General features: G+C 42.3%; 1 protein-coding gene across 1 annotated transcript in view; it reads left to right on the forward strand.

Moving 5' to 3' along the window:
* Window positions 1–16,056, forward strand: part of CDH2 (cadherin 2) — a 222,140-nt gene extending 206,084 nt beyond the window's left edge. The window contains exons 15-16 of the mRNA XM_084779631.1: window positions 1,591–1,755; window positions 14,590–16,056. Coding sequence (XP_084635757.1) covers window positions 1,591–1,755; window positions 14,590–14,796 — 372 coding nt within the window. The 3' untranslated portion in view covers window positions 14,797–16,056. The remainder of the gene's footprint in view (window positions 1–1,590; window positions 1,756–14,589) is intronic.
* Window positions 16,057–18,364: the final 2,308 nt, after the last annotated feature.

Here is an 18,364-nt window from a genome sequence, read left to right on the forward strand (position 1 = left end):
AGTTGTCCCTCAGCTCTGCTTTCTTTGTCCAGACCACGTATACCACTCATCTCTCTTGAAAGCTATTCTTGTAGCTCCGGCTTGACTTACTTGTGGTAGGCTGTGAAAGGCTTCCGGGGTCTAACACATATGAAGTCCAAGTCTGTGTTGTATCTTAATGGCTCCAGGATCACGGGTGGGTGACTTGGGTTAATTGGAACTCTGCATCTTTCTATCTTAAGCAGGATGATAAAATGTGTTAAAAAAAAAAAAGATTAAATGAGCAGACATATGTACAACACCTAGCACACTGCCAGACGTAGTAACTGTTTGAGTTCTGAATAAATGAGACCCACTGTGAAGATACTTAGAAAGGATTTAAGCTGAGTCTAAATAGAGCAAAGCAGGCTGAACCAAGATGAACTCTAGGAAGTTAGTGTTTTCTCGGAATGTCCGTGTTGACTGGTTAAGCATTTTGGTTGAACTCGGGGCATTTTTTTTATAGCATCAGAATACAGGGCAGTGATTCTCAACTTCCCTAATTCTGTGACCCTTTAATGCCTTCCCTTGTGTTGCGGTGACTCCTATCCATGAAATAAATTCGTTTCTACTTCATAACTGTAATTGTGCTATGGTTGTACTCATTATATAAAATATCTGAGACACAGGATATCTGATTTGTGACCCTTGAAGGGGTCATGACCCCACAGATTGAGAACTGCTGATGTAAAGGTTTGAAATGCACCAAATTCTTTCCAAACTGGAATCAGTGTACAGTTGGTTTCCTTGTGCACTCTCTTTCGGTGGCTGGTGCATTAATTGAAAATAGTTGAGAGATCCCAACCTACTCCTAGAGGATCCTTTTTACAGCTCCATCCTGCCTCTCTGCAAATGCACAAGCTGTTTTTCCAGATCATTCTACAGGGTTACATGGAAAGGAATCCAGACCCATCCAGGCCAAGCATGCCTAGGTCAAAGTGTTTTTCCAAAGGGAAGATGGCAAAATATTTTGTGTTCTGTGGACCACAGTGAGTCCCTGATGCTTATTCTTGTTTGATATTTTAGGTAACCCTTTGAAAATATGAAGGCTATTCTTAAGGAACACTAGGGCACAAGTAAGACTGGCCCACGGATCATAATTTGTGGATAAGAAAATCAAGACCCTAGAAGGAAAAAGGGAGGGATAGAAGGTTGGGTTTCAACCTTGACACACCAGTGCCTTCCTTAGAGTGCAGGGCTAACACCCCACCCCCTCTTTTCGATGGTGGAGACATGGATGTGGTTGCTTTGCTTTGGTGATGCGGGTCATGCTGCAGTTGGATTCTTAACCATCTTGTAGTGAGACCTCGTCACACCGCCGTTTCCCATTGGGAGCTGATGAGGAGTGCTTTAAAACAGATGGAGCACAGACTGCAGATATGGAAAACACAGAAGAGAGAGCTGTGTGAAAGCAATATTTAATCACAACACGAAGAACTCGTGGTGGCAACTTTTCCATTATGTTAAATCGCACTCATTTCTATGCATCCTGGGGATGCGTTTAAAAACAAAGGTTGTAATCTTCCGTCTTCGCGCTCAGCTCCCATGGATCTCTGATTCCCTCCCTTGCAGGACTACGACTTGAGCCAGCTCCAGCAGCCGGATACTGTTGAGCCTGACGCCGTCAAGCCCGTGGGAATCAGACGTCTAGACGAGCGGCCCATTCACGCTGAGCCACAGTACCCAGTCCGATCTGCAGCCCCACATCCTGGGGATATCGGGGACTTCATTAACGAGGTGGGGACTGACTTTCTTTTATAAAAATTTTATTTCATTAGCTCGTGCTAACTATACACAAGGAGTGTCACTGTGTTATTTTATGTAAATTGGATTTTCCTTTCACCCCCATTCCAGCTTTTGCTGTTCTTGCTGGTTACCTTTCTCTTCCCAATTATCAATGCCCCCCCCCCCCCCCCCGTTCTACTTTCGTGTCTTTTTTCTTTGTGGTGACCCAAAGTGTTTAACTGGGGTTAGTTCCATGAGTGTGAGTGAAGGGTTATTTATGGGAGCATTGGCAAGTAACCAGTGGCTGCCCCATTGAAGAGAATGGTTTACTTTCTTGTAGGGCATTTTAGCGTATGCTCTACAAGGTTAAGTCTCTGTGAGCTACACATTTGGGACAGAGCTGTTGAATACAATCCACTAAAATGACATCATTTTTAGTGTATCTTTATATGAAAACAGATATGGCATCAGTGATAGAGAATGAAATATATATATATATACACACACATACATACAAGTCTACATGTATGTGTAAACCTGTATGATTTGTGTTTGGAGACTAGAGAGCAACCTGGCATCCTTAGGAACTAAGTTGATTTTTGTTTTGAGACAGGGTTTCTCACTGAACCTGCAACTCACCAGGTAGACTAGACTGGCTGGTCATCCAGCTTTAAGGACCATCAGCCTGTCTCTACCTCCCCAGTGCGGGGATTACAAGCATGTGCCATGCTGGCTGGCTTTGTTTCACCCAGATGTAGAGCATCAAACTCAGGTCTTCCCGCTTGCAGAGGAGGCACATTATAGCCTGAGCTGTGTTCCCAGCACCCTGACTTGTGTTGATTACCCTGAAAGTGAGCTATCACTCAGCATCCTGCATGCATTCATCATACGAGCAGTAGCCATTCGCTCCAAAAAGGATCCTTTTCCTATAGACTGCAAGTAACAAATGTCGCCCTGCAGTCTAACTGCGTTTATTAGTACCAACAATCTAACAGAGTTCTTTTTTTTTTTTTTTTTTTTTTTTTTTGGTTTTTTTTTTTTTTTTTGAGACAGGGTTTCTTTGTGTATCCCTGGCTGTCCTGGACTCACTTTGTAGACCAGGCTGGCCTCGAACTCACAGTGATCCGCCTGCCTCTGCCTCCCGAGTGCTAGGATTAAAGGCGTGCGCCACCACCGCCCGGCCTAACAGAGTTCTTGTTACCTCTTGTCTACGCTGCGCCTTTGAACCCACGGCTGTTGAGAATTCACTGCATACACATCAACCCCATCAAAGGATATTAGCTGGAAGAGGGGCAAAGCTAAATGTCACGTGACGTGAACACTAGCCTTGTGGAGGAGGTCTAAAAGGCTAATCCTCCGTTGGATGCAGCAGACACAATTTCACCACCATCAAATTCTCTGACGTTCTCTTATTTCATCGATGCTGTGAGTCCTACTACAGCTGGTGCTAAAGTTTTGACAGAAAAAGGACTTAATGCTTGTTCTGTCTAGACCCTGGCCAGGCTTTTACTCAAAATCTCTCTAGGACTTACTGTTCATACAGGACAGCAGTAGCTATTGATACTGACTGAATATATAGCAGGAATTCTCTGCTCAAATGCTGGGCACTCCAAGATCAACATTGGACTCTGTATATCACTCATGTAGCCTTGGTCATACATTGGTAAGCCTCTTATATCGAAGGCTTTATTGACATCGCTAGGCAATATATAAATGCCACCAACCTACTGTAAAAAGTTCATATATAGTAAGTTTTGAAATCGGGTTGGCAAGATAGCTCAGTGGGTAAAGACACTTGCCACCCAGTCTGGTCATCTGCGTTTGATCCTGGGAATGCGCATGGGAGAAGGAGAGACCGGTCAGTTGTCCCAAGTTGTCCTCTCCACCTCCGCATGCACACAGTGGCTTGGACACACCCACACACGTGCACATGCCCCCCCCCCCCCCCCGCGTACAATTAATAAAGTGAAGTAAGAACAGCTTGTTTAACAGAGTTTTAAACCAGAGTTGGCATATTTCTTACCATGGCTGCCTGTTCCTAAATGAAGAGAGGCTGCTTTCCAAACATGCTTACCTCTGGTCAGTAGGTAATGGGTAAGTCTGTAGCAGATATAAATTAAGACTGTATGAGAGCTTAAAAAAGAAGTGAATGCCAGTATGTCCCTTTTTCTATAATCTAGGACTCGACTTGCCCTTTTCTTCTTGCACACAAACCTGCTTAGAAACAGCTGCAAGACCTTTTTTTTTTTTTTTTTTTTTTTTTGAGACAGAGTTCTTCTGTGTAGCCTTGGCTGCCCTGGACGCACTTTATAGACCAGCCTGGCCTCAGACTCCCAGAGATCCGCCTGCCTCTGCCTCCCTCCCAAGTGCTAGGATTACAGGTGTTTGCCACCATGCCCAGCCAGTTACAGGAACTTAAACAAGGTGTTAATCTTTTTCTCTTTACGTAAGAGTACATATGTAAGAGTTTGGTATCTGATTTGTTGTGTCTTATTCTGAGAAAATGTTGTTGAATTATCCCCTTGATTGTTGGGCTTTAAGATATGTTGAGTTTTAGAACTACAGGTGTGAGACCTGGATTTTCTTTCAGCCAAGAGTTTTGATGAGTAGAGTTCAAATGGTAGGTGTCTCTGCATGGCCCGGTGGGGTTCGGTTCACTGTGGGAGTCAGTCCCAGCCCTGATATTTTTTTCTCTTGGAAATGAAAATCAAACACTGAGTACAGTTATAATGCTAATCACAACCTGTTTCCTGCCGTTTTCCTCCTTCCCCTCAAAGCACGGCCCTTTTGAGCAGGAAAAGCTCATACGTCTTGACCATCTGCAAGGCTTCCCTAGCCATAAGGATCTAGTACAAACATCTTCTCTATGGAACTGTCCTTGGTATGTCTGGAAAGACCAAATGATGCTACTTCTGACACAGTCCTCCACAGCTGCCTGGGGTGTGACTGTAAATGTCCTCTCTGCCATCAGAGAGCGGTACTGCCGATATTCTCTCTTGCATTTGTGGGGGCAACTGTCAATATGCTTGTCGCTCACCTGAATGTGTGAGTTCTCTAAAGCAAGGGCCAGTTCTTGCTCTTTGTGGCTGAACTGTGACACTCAGTGCTTTAGCTGTGTTGAGTGTGTTTTCACTTAAAATACTGTCAGTATGTTGGTGGGGACACCCCTCCATCCATCCTCCATGGGGGGAAACCCTGTCCACTATTGAAGTTATGCTTGGCCCGCACAAAGGCCCCTCAAAGCCAGAGTGGTACTTGGTGCTGCAGCTTCCTTTCCACTCACTCTTAAGCCTGCGTATTGCAGAGCATTGAAAGTGGCTTTGACTAGATTTTTTACCCTTGGCTTGAAATTGGATTCTGTTCTTCTAGTCTCAAATTTCCTTTTTCTTTCTAAAGATTACCTGGAGATGAATAAAGTGTGTGTATGTGTGTGTGTGTGTGTGTGTATGTGTAATGTTTTCACCAAGTGTGCTGGAGTTCTTTCCAGGTGCCTTCAAGTGTTTCCAAATACATGTGTTTATTTTTATGCCAAGTTACTGAAAGGTATTGAACAAGTCTAAATGGTTAAGACTGGGGCTTACTGCCTTCGTTTAAAAAAAAAAACAAAGTTCCATTCAGCTTTGCTCTGAGGTCTTCTGCAGCCCAGGAAATCTATTCTTGGGGTGGGTGGATGGAGTAGTGCAAGATACTTTTGTAAATGAATGAATAAATGGATGGAAGGGTTTCACTTGTAGTTATTTTCAAAACAGCATGAAATCCGTCACAATGCATATTATCTCAAGTAGAGAAAAAAGGAGGAAAGGAAGCAGAGAGGAACCCAGACATGTCCCTTTGAGGACCAGAAAGGGATTCTGACTGTCACTTTCACAGAGACTTCGTTAGCTCTCAAGCATCACTTAAACTGTCTGTGGTGGCACACACCAATAGTCCCAGCTCTCAGCAGTGACAGGAGAATCAGTTTGATGTCATCCTTGGCTACATAGTGATTTCTGAGTCAACCTTGGCTATAGGACAGACACCTTGTCTCAAAAGGCCAAAACAATAACAGCAAAATGTTCCTATGACCAGAGGCAGGAGGAAACTCCAAGCAGGCTAAGGTACCTCAAAAACCAATAAAGAGAAAGTACGTGGGATATGATGGTTGGTTCTGTGGGCAGAAGAAGGGAGAATAAGTCTCCCTGGAAGTTTCAAAATTCTCAGAAGCCCAAGGAGAGTCTTCCATCCCAGGCAACCATTAAGACTTGTTCAATATGGCAAACAAAAGTAAATGCGTGTATTTTGAAACATTTGAAGGCACCTGGAAAGAACCGCAGCACACTTGGTGAAAACATTGGAAATGCATACACATTTATTTATCTCTAGGTCTTATTTGATTTAGCAGAGGACCAAATGTTCCAATGGAAGAATAATAGAGCGGTGATTATAATTGGAGTGCTTTTATGGGTATAAGGAATGGAGAAGCTCCTGAGGACGTTTTCTAGCTTGTTTATTTAAATAATGAATGCATGTTGCCTTGAGTCTCGCAAGTGAACTTATTTCTAGGCAAGCAGGTAGAGAAAGGCACCTGTTTTCAGATTTCAGCTAGAATTTCATTCTGTTTGCATTTTCAGACATGACCTTCAGAGGGTGAGAAATTGAAATAAATTCATTGAATCTCAGCTCCTCAGTAGATATTAACATGCCTCCAATAACTGCACGAACCTCACGTGCCTTATCTTAGAGGAATTCAAACCACTTGTGCCCTCTGTGAAAAGACTGACTTCTGATTGATGCAGCTTAAAGCGTCTGGAAGGGTCTTGTAAAATAATTCGTTGTAATACTAAAGCTTAAACCACCTCTTTCTCTTATTAATTATCCATGGGCTGTCCACTTTCAAACTCAGTCTCATTTGGCTCCTAGAGGGCTGAGGGGCTCCAGCTCACCTCACAGCATTGGAGCTTTGTACAAGGCCAAGGTCCTTGAACTTAGTCTCCTGGTTCCCAGTTGTCTTACTTATAAGCATGGGATAAGATAGAAACTTCTTTTAAGACGGTAATGAAAATGTAATAAAATGGCATGTATAGCTGAGCACTGATGTTGCAAGCATTTAGTCCTAGCACTCAGGAGGCAGAGGCAGGCAGGTCTGAGTTCGAGGCCAGCCTGGTGTAGAGTGAGTTGCAGGACAGCCAGGGCTACACGGAGAAACCCTGCCTCGAAAACCAAAACAACAACAAATAATGCCACATGTGAAATACTTGGCACAGTACATGTCATACAACAGTGTCTCTTAAATTTAGACATGCAGTAATGATTATTCTAGACAAATTAAAATTTTTAGGAATGAAAAATTTTCAGTAGTCCTTTAGAAATAAAATAATTAAATACTTTTTTTTGAAGTAATCACATTGTAAAGAAATAAAATTCACCATAAAGAGGTTAGCATGTTAGCTTCTGTATATAATGTAAAATGGTATACTACTATGTCCACCAATGGCAGTTAGTTAGTTAGTTAGTTAGTTTTGTTTCATTGATTGCTTTTTGAGACAGGGTCTTTCTAATGTAGTCCTGGCTGTACTGGAGCTATGCAGACCAAGGTGGCCTCAAACTCATAGAGGTCCACCTGCCTCCGCTTCCCGAGTGTTGGGATTAAAGGCGTGCACCGTCACACCAGGCTCCAACTGTATTTTAACCTTAGAAACTCTAAACAGAGTAGGTATCATGACAGATGGGGAAAAAAAACAACAAAACCTACGTCCAGAGCATTAGGGGCAAGTTACCCTGTAAAAGAGAAACCAGAACTCAGATACACTATCCTGAAAGTCAGACTGCGAATGGTAAACCCCGTCAGCCGGTAAGGACCTCCCGTTCTGAGGCGAGCGAGCAAGGTGGCCTGAAGCTGTCACAGGCATGTGACATCCATGGCTGGAGAAGAAAGCCTCAAGCAGCAGAGTCGGCGTTTTCAGCGTGCTGATGCGTGAATGAGTGGACGGATGGATGGACGGATGGATGGACGGGTGGATGAGTGGGTGGATCCGGGGGTAAATGATGATTGGCTAAATGGATAGATAGGGTATATTAATCATATAAAAATATGCAGGGGAGCCTTGCAACCCCGTTCCAGTTAGAAGGAAATGGATATGCATCTAGCAGGTATGCCCAAAACACGGCTTTCGGATCTGCGAACCCGGTGCTTAGTTCAGTTGTAGGTGATCGGGTTGAGACAGAAGAAACAGCCAGGTGCACAGTCCACGGTCACCGAGAACCAGGCATCAGTCAGCCTTTGGGAAAACACCATCTGAATTCTATCTGTGCTTCTCTTTTCTGTTGTTTACTTCAACTTTTAATACATTTTAAGTTTAATTTTCTTTTTTTTTCTTTTTTAATAATTTATTTTACTATAATTTATTCACATTACATCCGGATTGTAATCCCATCACTCTTATCTTCTCATACCCAACCTCCATACCTTTTCTGATTCCTCTCCTAGACCTCTAAGCAGTGGGGTCCTCCTCCCCCACTATCTGACTACAGCCCATCAGGTCTCATCTGGACAGTCTGCATCCCCTTACTCTGTATGCCCACATTGCATTTCCTCTAAGGGGCAGTAATCAACATGTGGGACTCAGAGATCTTGTCAGAGGCAGTCCCTTGCTTTCCCCCTTCCCCATGTGGGGAATGAGCTGTCCATTGACTACACATGAACAGGGGGAACTAGGTCCTCTGCTTGCATTGTCCTTGGTTGGTGCATCAGTTTGCAGGACCCTCTTGGTCCAGATCTTCCATCCTTGATAGTCTCCTCATGGAGCTTCTTTTAACAGCCCTTATCCTTCCATTCTCCAACTCTTTCATACAACTTGAAGTTCTTCACCCAGAGGCCAGCTGCAAGTCTCAATATCTGCCCTGATCCCCAGCTGTGTAGAATCTCTCAGAGGATGTCTATGTTGGGCTAATATAAACTTATAAATGAGTATATACCATGTGTATCTTTCAAAACTCTGAGATTCCACCTTACACCTGTCATTAAATCTTTCACCATTAAGTTGTTATATTGAAAGTTGGGAATCCAGTACCCTGAAAATGCCCATCTTCAAGACAAGTAATTGGTGAAATGGTTAATTAATTTTTTAAGATAACAATTGGCTCTAATGTCTTATGTTTATTGCTCCAGATAGTATAGATATAGTCATTTTTAAAAATGATTCTCACCCAGAAAATTTTGGTAGTAGAATCTACTGAAAAAGAAATCCTATCTATCTATGTATCTATCATATAATCATATATATATATATATATATATATATATATATATATATATATATAGTATATCAGCTTCAAACTCACAGTATTTATTTTTCTCAACCTTCTTCTTTTGTTAATACCAGAATGAGGAAACATGAATTTCCAGAACAATGTTGTCACAAGTTTAATTTTCTTAAACAAAGGCAATTGCTGTTGTTTTCAGCAGGTGGCCGCGCACCTATTGAAAGCCATTTTTCATAACCCCGGTGAACCTCCCTTATGTATACAGGCCTTAAAAAGTGCGTTGCCAGTTCTTCCTGCAGGGAGTGATAGCATATTCGTGAGAGACCAGCAGTCATCCAAGGCGAGGAGCTGGAGTGCTGAGATGAGACGAACAGCAAGGTGCCCCTTTTGCTCTGCTGCGGGCAGGACGTGAGGATCCGTGGCACAAAGACTACAGAAGATAGATGTCAGGAGATCAGTGGCTCGTTTTCTCCCTCCGTCCCTCTTGTGTTCCTCTCTGCAGAGTGTCTTTATAGTTGCCTTCAAAGTCAGTCTCCACCCCAAAAGCACGGGGTCCGAAGCCTATATAAAGACAAGCTCAGCAAGAAGTAGCCGCGGCTTGCACTCTGCCAAGGACCCGAGACTGCAGAAAATTCCTCACGGCACCCAGATAAATTTCTCTAGGGTTCAAGATCTTCTGTTCCCTGGAAGGTGAACCAAGGAACGGAGCAGGCATTTTTAAATTGAGTCAAACTTAGAAAAAAACGAGTGGTTACTTTGTAAATTTAGTAACAGTACTTTATACACCGAGTGACAGAGTATCCATAGCCAAGAAGAAAGGAGTCCCTAAGGGAGGAGCAGGAAGACCACATGGCTGTAGTCACCAGTGTCTCAGAACTTGACCGTGACCTTCTTAGTGAGCAGGTCATTCAGAAGTACAAACCAATGCTCTGCATGTGGAAGGGGCTGAGAGTGCCTGGCCCCTGCCTGGAAAGATAGCTTACCAAGAATTCTTCCAGATCAGTGGTTTCATCCTTTCATAAGTATAAACACACCATGCCTTACACTGCACAGTAGTCTCGCACTGATCACGTTATGGTTTTAACTCCTGTTTGTTTGTTTGTTTGTTCGTTTATGGTTTTTTGAGGCAGTGTTGCTCTGTGTAGCCCTGGCTGCCCTGGATTGGATTTATAGTCCAGGCTGGCCTCCAACTCCTGGAGATCCACCTTCCTCTGCCTCCCTGAATCCTGGGATTACAGGCGTGTACCACCTCGCCTGGCTTTTAACTCCTTTTTAAAAGCAAACAGTATAGATGCAAAACTGCTCTGGTGGTCAGAAGACCAACTCAGGAGCTGAAATGTATATTTCTCAAGAAGAAAACACTGTTTTTAAGATTCCCAGCCCTGGGTGTGGAGACCCATTACCTCCAGCACGACAGTGATCGTAAGGAGTTGCTGAGTTAAATGTTTTAGGCACTGGCTGAAGAATCTTAGAACACCAGCGAGGACCATGCTGCTGCAGAACGCATCACTTGGCCACAGAAACGTATGCCATCACTTTTCAAGCCCTGGACCCAGATGTACTTGAAGCCCTGCCTTCCTACAGTTTTAAGATAGGGTTTTGTATATCACAGACTGGACTTGAAGCCCTTAAACTGACTGTGCAGCCATTCGAATAACCTAAAACATCCCATCCTACCTCCTCTGCCTATGAGGTGCTATGATTATAGGTAGGCACCACCATACCTAGTTAAGGCAGTACTGGGGAAACAAACACAGGGCTTCTTACATGCTGGGCAAAATCTACCAACTGTGAAACATCCCCAACCCATCTCTTCTTAATAAAATCTTAGTGCTTGTTTTCTGGAAGTCCTTCATGCTAGGAATTTCCGTGAAGCTTTTTGATTTTTCTTCTGGGGTCTATTTCATATATAGACCAGAGCAAGATGGTGCTAAGCTAAAGGGATCATTTAGTAACTGTGTTGGCAGTTGCAGTATTTTACAGGAAAGGGTGTGTGTGTGTGTGTGTGCCGGGATACTTCTGACTATAAACCCCTAGAGGACAGGCAGTAAATCTAGTTTGTTCATACCCAAGTCTCCAGTGCATTAGAATCCCAGAGATCCATTCAGTGTGCCTTGCAATGAATAAGCTAAATGAATAAGGGTGAATTCTTTGGCTTTTCAACAGCTGGGCTATAGTAGCTAATACCTCCGGCTGGGCTACAACAGCAATGGCTGCACATGTTGCTGAAATTCCAAATCCAGCAGTGGCTCATGCCGCATGTACACGTGGTTTTCATTGCAAGGTCCAAGTGAAAGTGAAGCCTGCGTGTGTGGCAGAGCGCGCCCCTAGCCGACTGGGCGCCAGCAGCACTGCAGAACCGCTCTTCCTCCTCCTCACACTGCATTTGCCACAGCCGAGCCCCACAGCAGGGTGGGGCAAGCAAACTGGTACTCTAGAGAGGCCCTTGTGGCGTCGTGGGTGTGTGCTCCCTTGGGAGTCACTGAGGACAGCAACCTAATCTGCCACAAAAAGGAGAGAGTGTAGGTTGTGGTTCTAATGCCAGTGTAGCTTGTTCTAAAAATAAGATAAGGAATGTCTTGTCCAGAATTATTTTTGTTTTACATATTGAAGCGGTTTGCTGAAGTCTTTTTAAAATTTTTATTTAACAGCCCTTTCTGGGGTGGAAATAGTATAGCATGATATGATTGAAAGTTGTGCTTAATTATACATGGTTAGGGTTGCTTGGCTGTGGGCGGCTTGGTAGGCTCTGGGTTTTGATGGGAGTCTAGCGCTGCTGTGTTGTTTCTTAAAATAACGTGTCTTGACTTTTATTTCAAATGTCAGTGCAGTTTTTCTTTTTCTTTAAAACCATTAAAATATTAACTGGTGCTCTTTGAGTTTTTTCTGTGGTCAACACCAGTAAACGCTTGCACCCCGTGTCTCTTTTGGTCTTCAGATAACCTTGTTAGTCACACATAATTAAACACTAGTGAATGTTGAGATGCTGACTCAGATCAGACCTCAGAAACACTACAGCACACTGGCTCTGATCTTATCTTTCATGACTCTTCCTTATTCATCACCTGTGAACTTAGAAGAACATGCTCATTAAAAAAAAAAAAAGTCATAATGTCTGAGTTTCTCTTTTGGCTGCTGTGCAACATACCGTGAGAGAGAGGAGCAATTCAAGGAAGAAAGGGCTTATTCAGGCTCAGAGTTTAAGTGTATAGCTCATCAGGGCAGGAAGAAGACAAGGGAGCGCAAGCTTTAAGTAGCAGGTCCCCCACATTCACAGTCAGCAGAGAGAGGGGCAAGTGCATGCTACCCACTTCCCTCTCTCTAGTTATACAACCCAGGATCCCTGTTAGGGGATAGTGCTGCCCACAGCGGGCATGTCTTCCTACCTTGGCATATCTTCTTCCAGTTCTAGGGTCTGACAAGATGACAAAGAACTCTAACCATTACACATATTAAAGATAATAGTTGCTTTAAAAACCCATATGAATTGGAAACATTGATCTCTCAAGGAAAACAATCTATGACACATCTGCACATCTTTGATCAAAGGAGACCACCACCAAAGCCCCATCAGCCTCTGCTGATCCAAAGCTATAAGAAGCTAGTAATTAGTTGAGAACTGTTGTTTCCATAGTGTAGAGCACTAGAATGGAATTGAGCAAATTCCCAAAGGACCTAAGGCTGTATTTTGAATGTTTTGTGGGGCATATTTAACACTTGACTGTAGATGCTTCAATTACATATTTAAAAGCACCTGTTTCCAAGAGTTTAGAATGTAGATGCTAATTGCCTCCTTATTCTTGTATTCTTTATTTTTCTTAAGACATATATGTCATCTTAGAGCAATAAAATTCCTCTTTCCCAGTATTCATTATTTATACCATTTACAAGTCACTGCTTTTCTTTTCTTTTTTTTTTTCACGCTTTTTTAATTGAAAAATAAAATCATTCATACTACATCTCAATTGCTATCCCATCCGTGCATCCTCCCATTCCTCCCTCCCTCCCGCTTTTACCCCATTCCCCTTCCCTATGGCTGTGGCTGATGGGGACCTCCTCCTCTTGAATATGATGCTAGGATATCAGGTTTCTTTTTGGTAGCCTGCTATCTTTCCTCCGAGTGCCATCAGGCCTCCTTATCAAGGGGACATGGCCAAATATGGGGCACCAGATTTCCATAAGTCGCGGCTTTTCTGTGGCCTGTGAAAGCTACACGTCACCCTACTTTTTAATCAACAAATATAGTTAATTTTTTCATTATATACAATCATTATACATGGTAGTGTTTATATAAGACGTTGTATACAAGTATATATTATGCACGACACGTATTACTTCCGTGCCCCCTTACCCACCCAACTTTTTCAATTTGTTTGTTCTATACACATTCACTTCTACCTTCATGACGTGTGTGTGTGTGTGTGTGTGTGTGTGTGTGTGTGTGTGTGTGTGTTTACAACATGAACCACTGGTTTACTCTTTTTTTTTGGCAAGGTTTCTCTGTGTAACCTTGGCTGTCCTAGACTTGCTTCGTAGACCAGGCTGGCCTCGAACTCACAGCAATCTGCCTCCCTCTGCCTCCTGAGTCCTGGGATTAATTAAAGGCGTGCGCCACCACACCCGGCTGGTTTACTTTCTGTGATGTGATTTTTCTCCATTTGGATCCACTGTGCTGTAAACAGCATACCTAAAAATTACCGTATCTTTTCGAATATTAACTGCTCGCACTATATCAATTAACTCTACATTCTATGTTCCAATAATAAGGTAAGTGACTTAATGTAACTGTCTAATATCACACTGGGCCACTCATCCTTTGATAGCCTTCCAAATTGGGACAGTGTAGGACAATGTAACTTCCCCCATGAATTCCAGGTCTACATGGTCATCTCAGGTTTTTGTTGTTGTTGTTGTTGTTTTCACTTTCCTCTTCTTTGCCTAGATTTCATAGTTCTGATATTTGTCATTTGCTTTCTGGTATAATCATGCCTGCTAAACTACACTGTAAATGGATAGAGGACCAGGGACCACTTGGTTCTGATACATATGCCCTCTTTGCTGCATGTAGTTTCTATTTAACTTCTTAGTTGCCAAATCCCTACCAGGGTCCATGCATCACAAGGACCTTTGTGTTCGTTTCATATTCCCTACTCTACTAGTAAACTAAGTTAGTTAAATTACTTTTTAAAAACTGCACTTATCCCATGGACTTATTATGTGTTCTGTCAAGGAATTGTGCCTGTTCACTGAGTGAATTTTTGTTTTCATAGTAGTTTCCATGTTAAAATTTAACTTTCATTTCCATGAATATTTTCCCTTAACCTAGCCATTGGTCTCTATATAGCATGCCTCTCTTAATCAGCTGCAAACAACTGACCGTTTCTTCCCATCTGTCAGACATATTCCCCATCAGTCACCACTGCCACTCCATCTATGTCATGACCAATTGTCCCTCTCCCCCTTTTATTTTCCTCTGTGCTGAAATTTCTGTGATGTTGCCAGGGTTCACCTAGGAGCAAGTTGTGACCCCTAGGGGTCTCAGGGTTACCTTGTGCTTTCATAGTGAACCCTCTGGTAATTCATTCCCCGTCTCTCCCCACCTAGGGCCTTAAAGCCGCTGACAACGACCCCACAGCCCCGCCCTATGACTCCCTCTTAGTCTTCGACTATGAGGGCAGCGGCTCCACAGCTGGCTCCTTGAGCTCCCTCAACTCCTCCAGCAGCGGCGGGGACCAGGACTATGATTACCTGAATGACTGGGGACCCCGCTTCAAAAAGCTGGCTGACATGTACGGTGGCGGCGACGACTGAACGGCAGGACGGACTTGGCTTTTGGACAAGTATGAACAGTTTCACCTGATATTCCCAAAAAGCATACAGAAGCTAGGCTTTAACTCTCTAGTCCACTAGCATCGTGCTTGCTGGAGGCTTTGGCGTAGGCTGCGAACCAGTTTGGGCTCCCAGGGAATATCAGTGATTCAACACTGTCTGGAAAACACCGAGCTCGGCTACACTTGAATTTTACAGTACAGAAGCACTGGGATTTTATGTGCCTTTTTGTACCTTTTTCAGATTGGAATTAGTTTTCTGTTTAAGGCTTTAATGGTACTGATTTCTGAAACGATAAGGAAAAGACAAAATATTTTGTGTCGGGAGCGGAAAGTTAAACGTGATATGCTTCAACACACTTTTGTTACAATGCATTTGCTTTTGTTAAGATACAGAATGAAACAAACAGATTTAAAAAAAATTAACTCATGGAGTGATTTTGTTACCTTGGGGTGGGGGGGGAAGAGACCATGAGATAGGAAAATGTACATTACTTCTAGTTTTAGACTTTAGATTTTTTTTTTCACTAAAATCTTAAAACTTACGCAGCTGGTTGCAGATAAAGGGAGTTTTCATATCACCAATTTGTAGCAAAATTGAATTTTTTCATAAACTAGAATGTTAGACACATTTTGGTCTTAATCCATGTACACTTTTTTATTTTCTGTATTTTTTCCACCTCGATGTAAAAACGGTGTGTGTACATAATGTTTTATCAGCATAGACTGTGGAGGAGTGCAGAGAACTCAGAACATGTGTATGTATTATTTGGACTTTGAATTCAGGTTTTTTGCATGTTAATATCTTTCGTTATGGATAAAGTATTTACAAAACAAAGTGACATTTGATTCAACTGTTGAGCTGTAGTTAGAATACTCAATTTTTAATTTTTTAATTTTTTTTATTTTTTATTTTTTATTTTCTTTTTTGTTTTATTTTGTTTTGGGGAGGGATAAAAGTTCTTAGCACAAATGTTTTACATAATTTGTACCAAAAAATTACACACACAAAAAAAAGGAAAGAAAAGTAAAAGGGGTGGCCTGGTACTGGCAGCGCTAGCAAGTGTGTGTTTTTAAAAAACAAAACAAACGAACAAAAAAATAAATAAAAAGAGAAAAAAGAAAAAAAAAGCTTTTAAACTGGAGAGACTTCTGAAACAGCTTTGCGTCTGTGTTGTGTACCAGAATACAAACAATACACCTCTGACCCCGCGTTCTGAATAAAATGCTAATTTTGGATCTAGTGACTGGTTTGAACTTTTTCTTTGCTCCTCTGGAGCAGCTCCTGGTGTTGCAGAAAGCTGGGCGATCGCTGGGAGCAGAAAGGTAAAGTTCCGTGTTTGTCCTGAAGTGCCTAGCACAGCGACCGGGAGCCCTGAATGACTGTCCCAGCCACTGTGTATCCCGGAGGACTGTCGCTTGAGACCTTACCATTGGCATGGAAGAAGGACACCAATTGACTTGAAAAGGAACCTAGTGGCAAAGGTATAAATAATGACCTCATGAACTTCACTGAACACCGTGAAATTGCTGGCACACCTCTTGGTGTCACCCAAGCCTGGGCTTATGCTGAAGTGGGTGGTAGGCATGGCCTTAGGAACAGCAGTGGACACCAGCTGGTTCTCCCATAGCTCAGGGGCGGCGCCACCATTCTCTGTTTCTAGGGGACGATGCTCACAGTGGCCCCCTACTACAATTTGACCTTGGTTTTATTGATGGGTGTAGTATGTAATACAATGACGAACAGAGGGTCATGTTAAGTTTTATAAAACTGTTCATGTCTCTTTACTGTGGTTCATAATTGAACTCTATGAGAATTTGAGGGAACTCTCCCTATTTTTCTGTCTGTGTTCATAGTTATCACACCATATATTCTTACACTGTAGACGTTAGAAAACACACAGCACACCTCTAAATAATTCCTCGATTTTTCCTAAATATAAAGATTATAGTGAATAACGCACAGTGGAATTTACTTTTCTAATGACTTACTCAGTGGGCAGTTCTTTTTTGTTACTGTTCTGATCTTTAGATGCTAGGGATTATGGGAAGGTCTGTGATGAAAACAAATAAATTGGAACAGCTTTTCTTAAAATGGATTCATAGGTCATGCCCCCATGCTGTGTGTACATTTAAGTGAAAGTTGAACTGACTTTCAAATTCAAGCATGTAAGGTTTCTATCTACCTTTGAATGGGTATAGTGACACACATCAGCAATTTCAGCATTTGGAGGCGAAGACCAGAGGGTCACCACAAGTTAGAGGCCGCCCTGCTCTAAATAGCAAGTTCCAAGCCAGCCAAGGCTATAGCAAGACCATGTCTCAAGAAAAGAAATCAATCAAGCAAAAAACATCCTTATATATACATGATAAGTTAGTTTTCAAAACCTTCTTTACAGATACTATTCACAACTATTGTTCCTTTATAACAAATTTCAGAAAGCCAATAGAGAATAGGTGGTCTCATTCATTTTGCTATAAATGGATTTTCTGTTCAACTAGTTATAATTCATGTTTTCATATATACTTTACTTTAACTTATATTCATGAAAATGGGGTTACGTAGTATGTTTTTCTGTGATTTTCCTGTTTCTATAAAGCTGTATTTTGGGCATTTTTCCATATTACTAAATATGTGTTTCCACTACATCCTTTTTAACTGCTACATAGAATTCCATATTATGGACTTAATAGTTTTTTTTATTGAATCATTTCTTAATTTGTTTCCTTATTTTCATGATTAAACATGATTCCACAGTAAACACTCTTGCGCAAGCCGCTACATGTGGGAGAATTTTTCCAAATTAGAAGCTTGAAGATGGAGTTAAACCAGAGGGAAGTTAATTAAGCGTGGCTAAAATTAAAAATGCTTAGTGTTCCTTCAGTGAGCCTTATAGCTAAAAGAAGCAGCTTTCTGGAAGCCAGCAACAGAATCAAGATGATCTAAGCATGGCCTTATTATATTGTCTTTTCAGTGGAAATTAGCCACAGAATCAAGTCCTGATCGTAGTTTCAAATGTTCTGCAAATGTTCTGTACATGTGTAACACAATGAATTCTGTTTGTGAGTATTGTATTCGGACCCCATCCATAAGCACTCTTACCCTGGTCCGTCTTGAGAACTTGAGTCTGGCTGCAGTATGAGCAACAAGTCTAGAAATGGAGGGGGAGTTCCCATGACAAAGGTCACATTCTGAGATAGAAGAATGCATGCTGTACATTTCTACAAGACCAATGGAATGCCTAGAGAAGACATCACTAATTTAAACCATCATCATTGGTCACAGGATTCCACTACCCCTTACTTGCAGCAAGCTGGAGGCTATGCACACTGAACTTCAGCCATGAGACGTAGTGAGGTAGCTCAGCAGGAAACTGCCTTTGCTGCCAAGGCACCTTGAGTCAAATCACTAGAACGCCTCCAGGGAAGGAGAGAACTTACTGCACAAAATCAACCTCTGACCTCTACACACACAGCATGCATGCACACACACATGCATGCACAGACAGATGCTCACACACATGCACGTACAGAGTAATGATAATAACATA

The sequence above is a fragment of the Acomys minous genome, assembly GCF_964271855.1.
Source record: "Acomys minous genome assembly, chromosome: 4".
In the NCBI taxonomy this organism is placed as follows: domain Eukaryota; kingdom Metazoa; phylum Chordata; class Mammalia; order Rodentia; family Muridae; genus Acomys; species Acomys minous.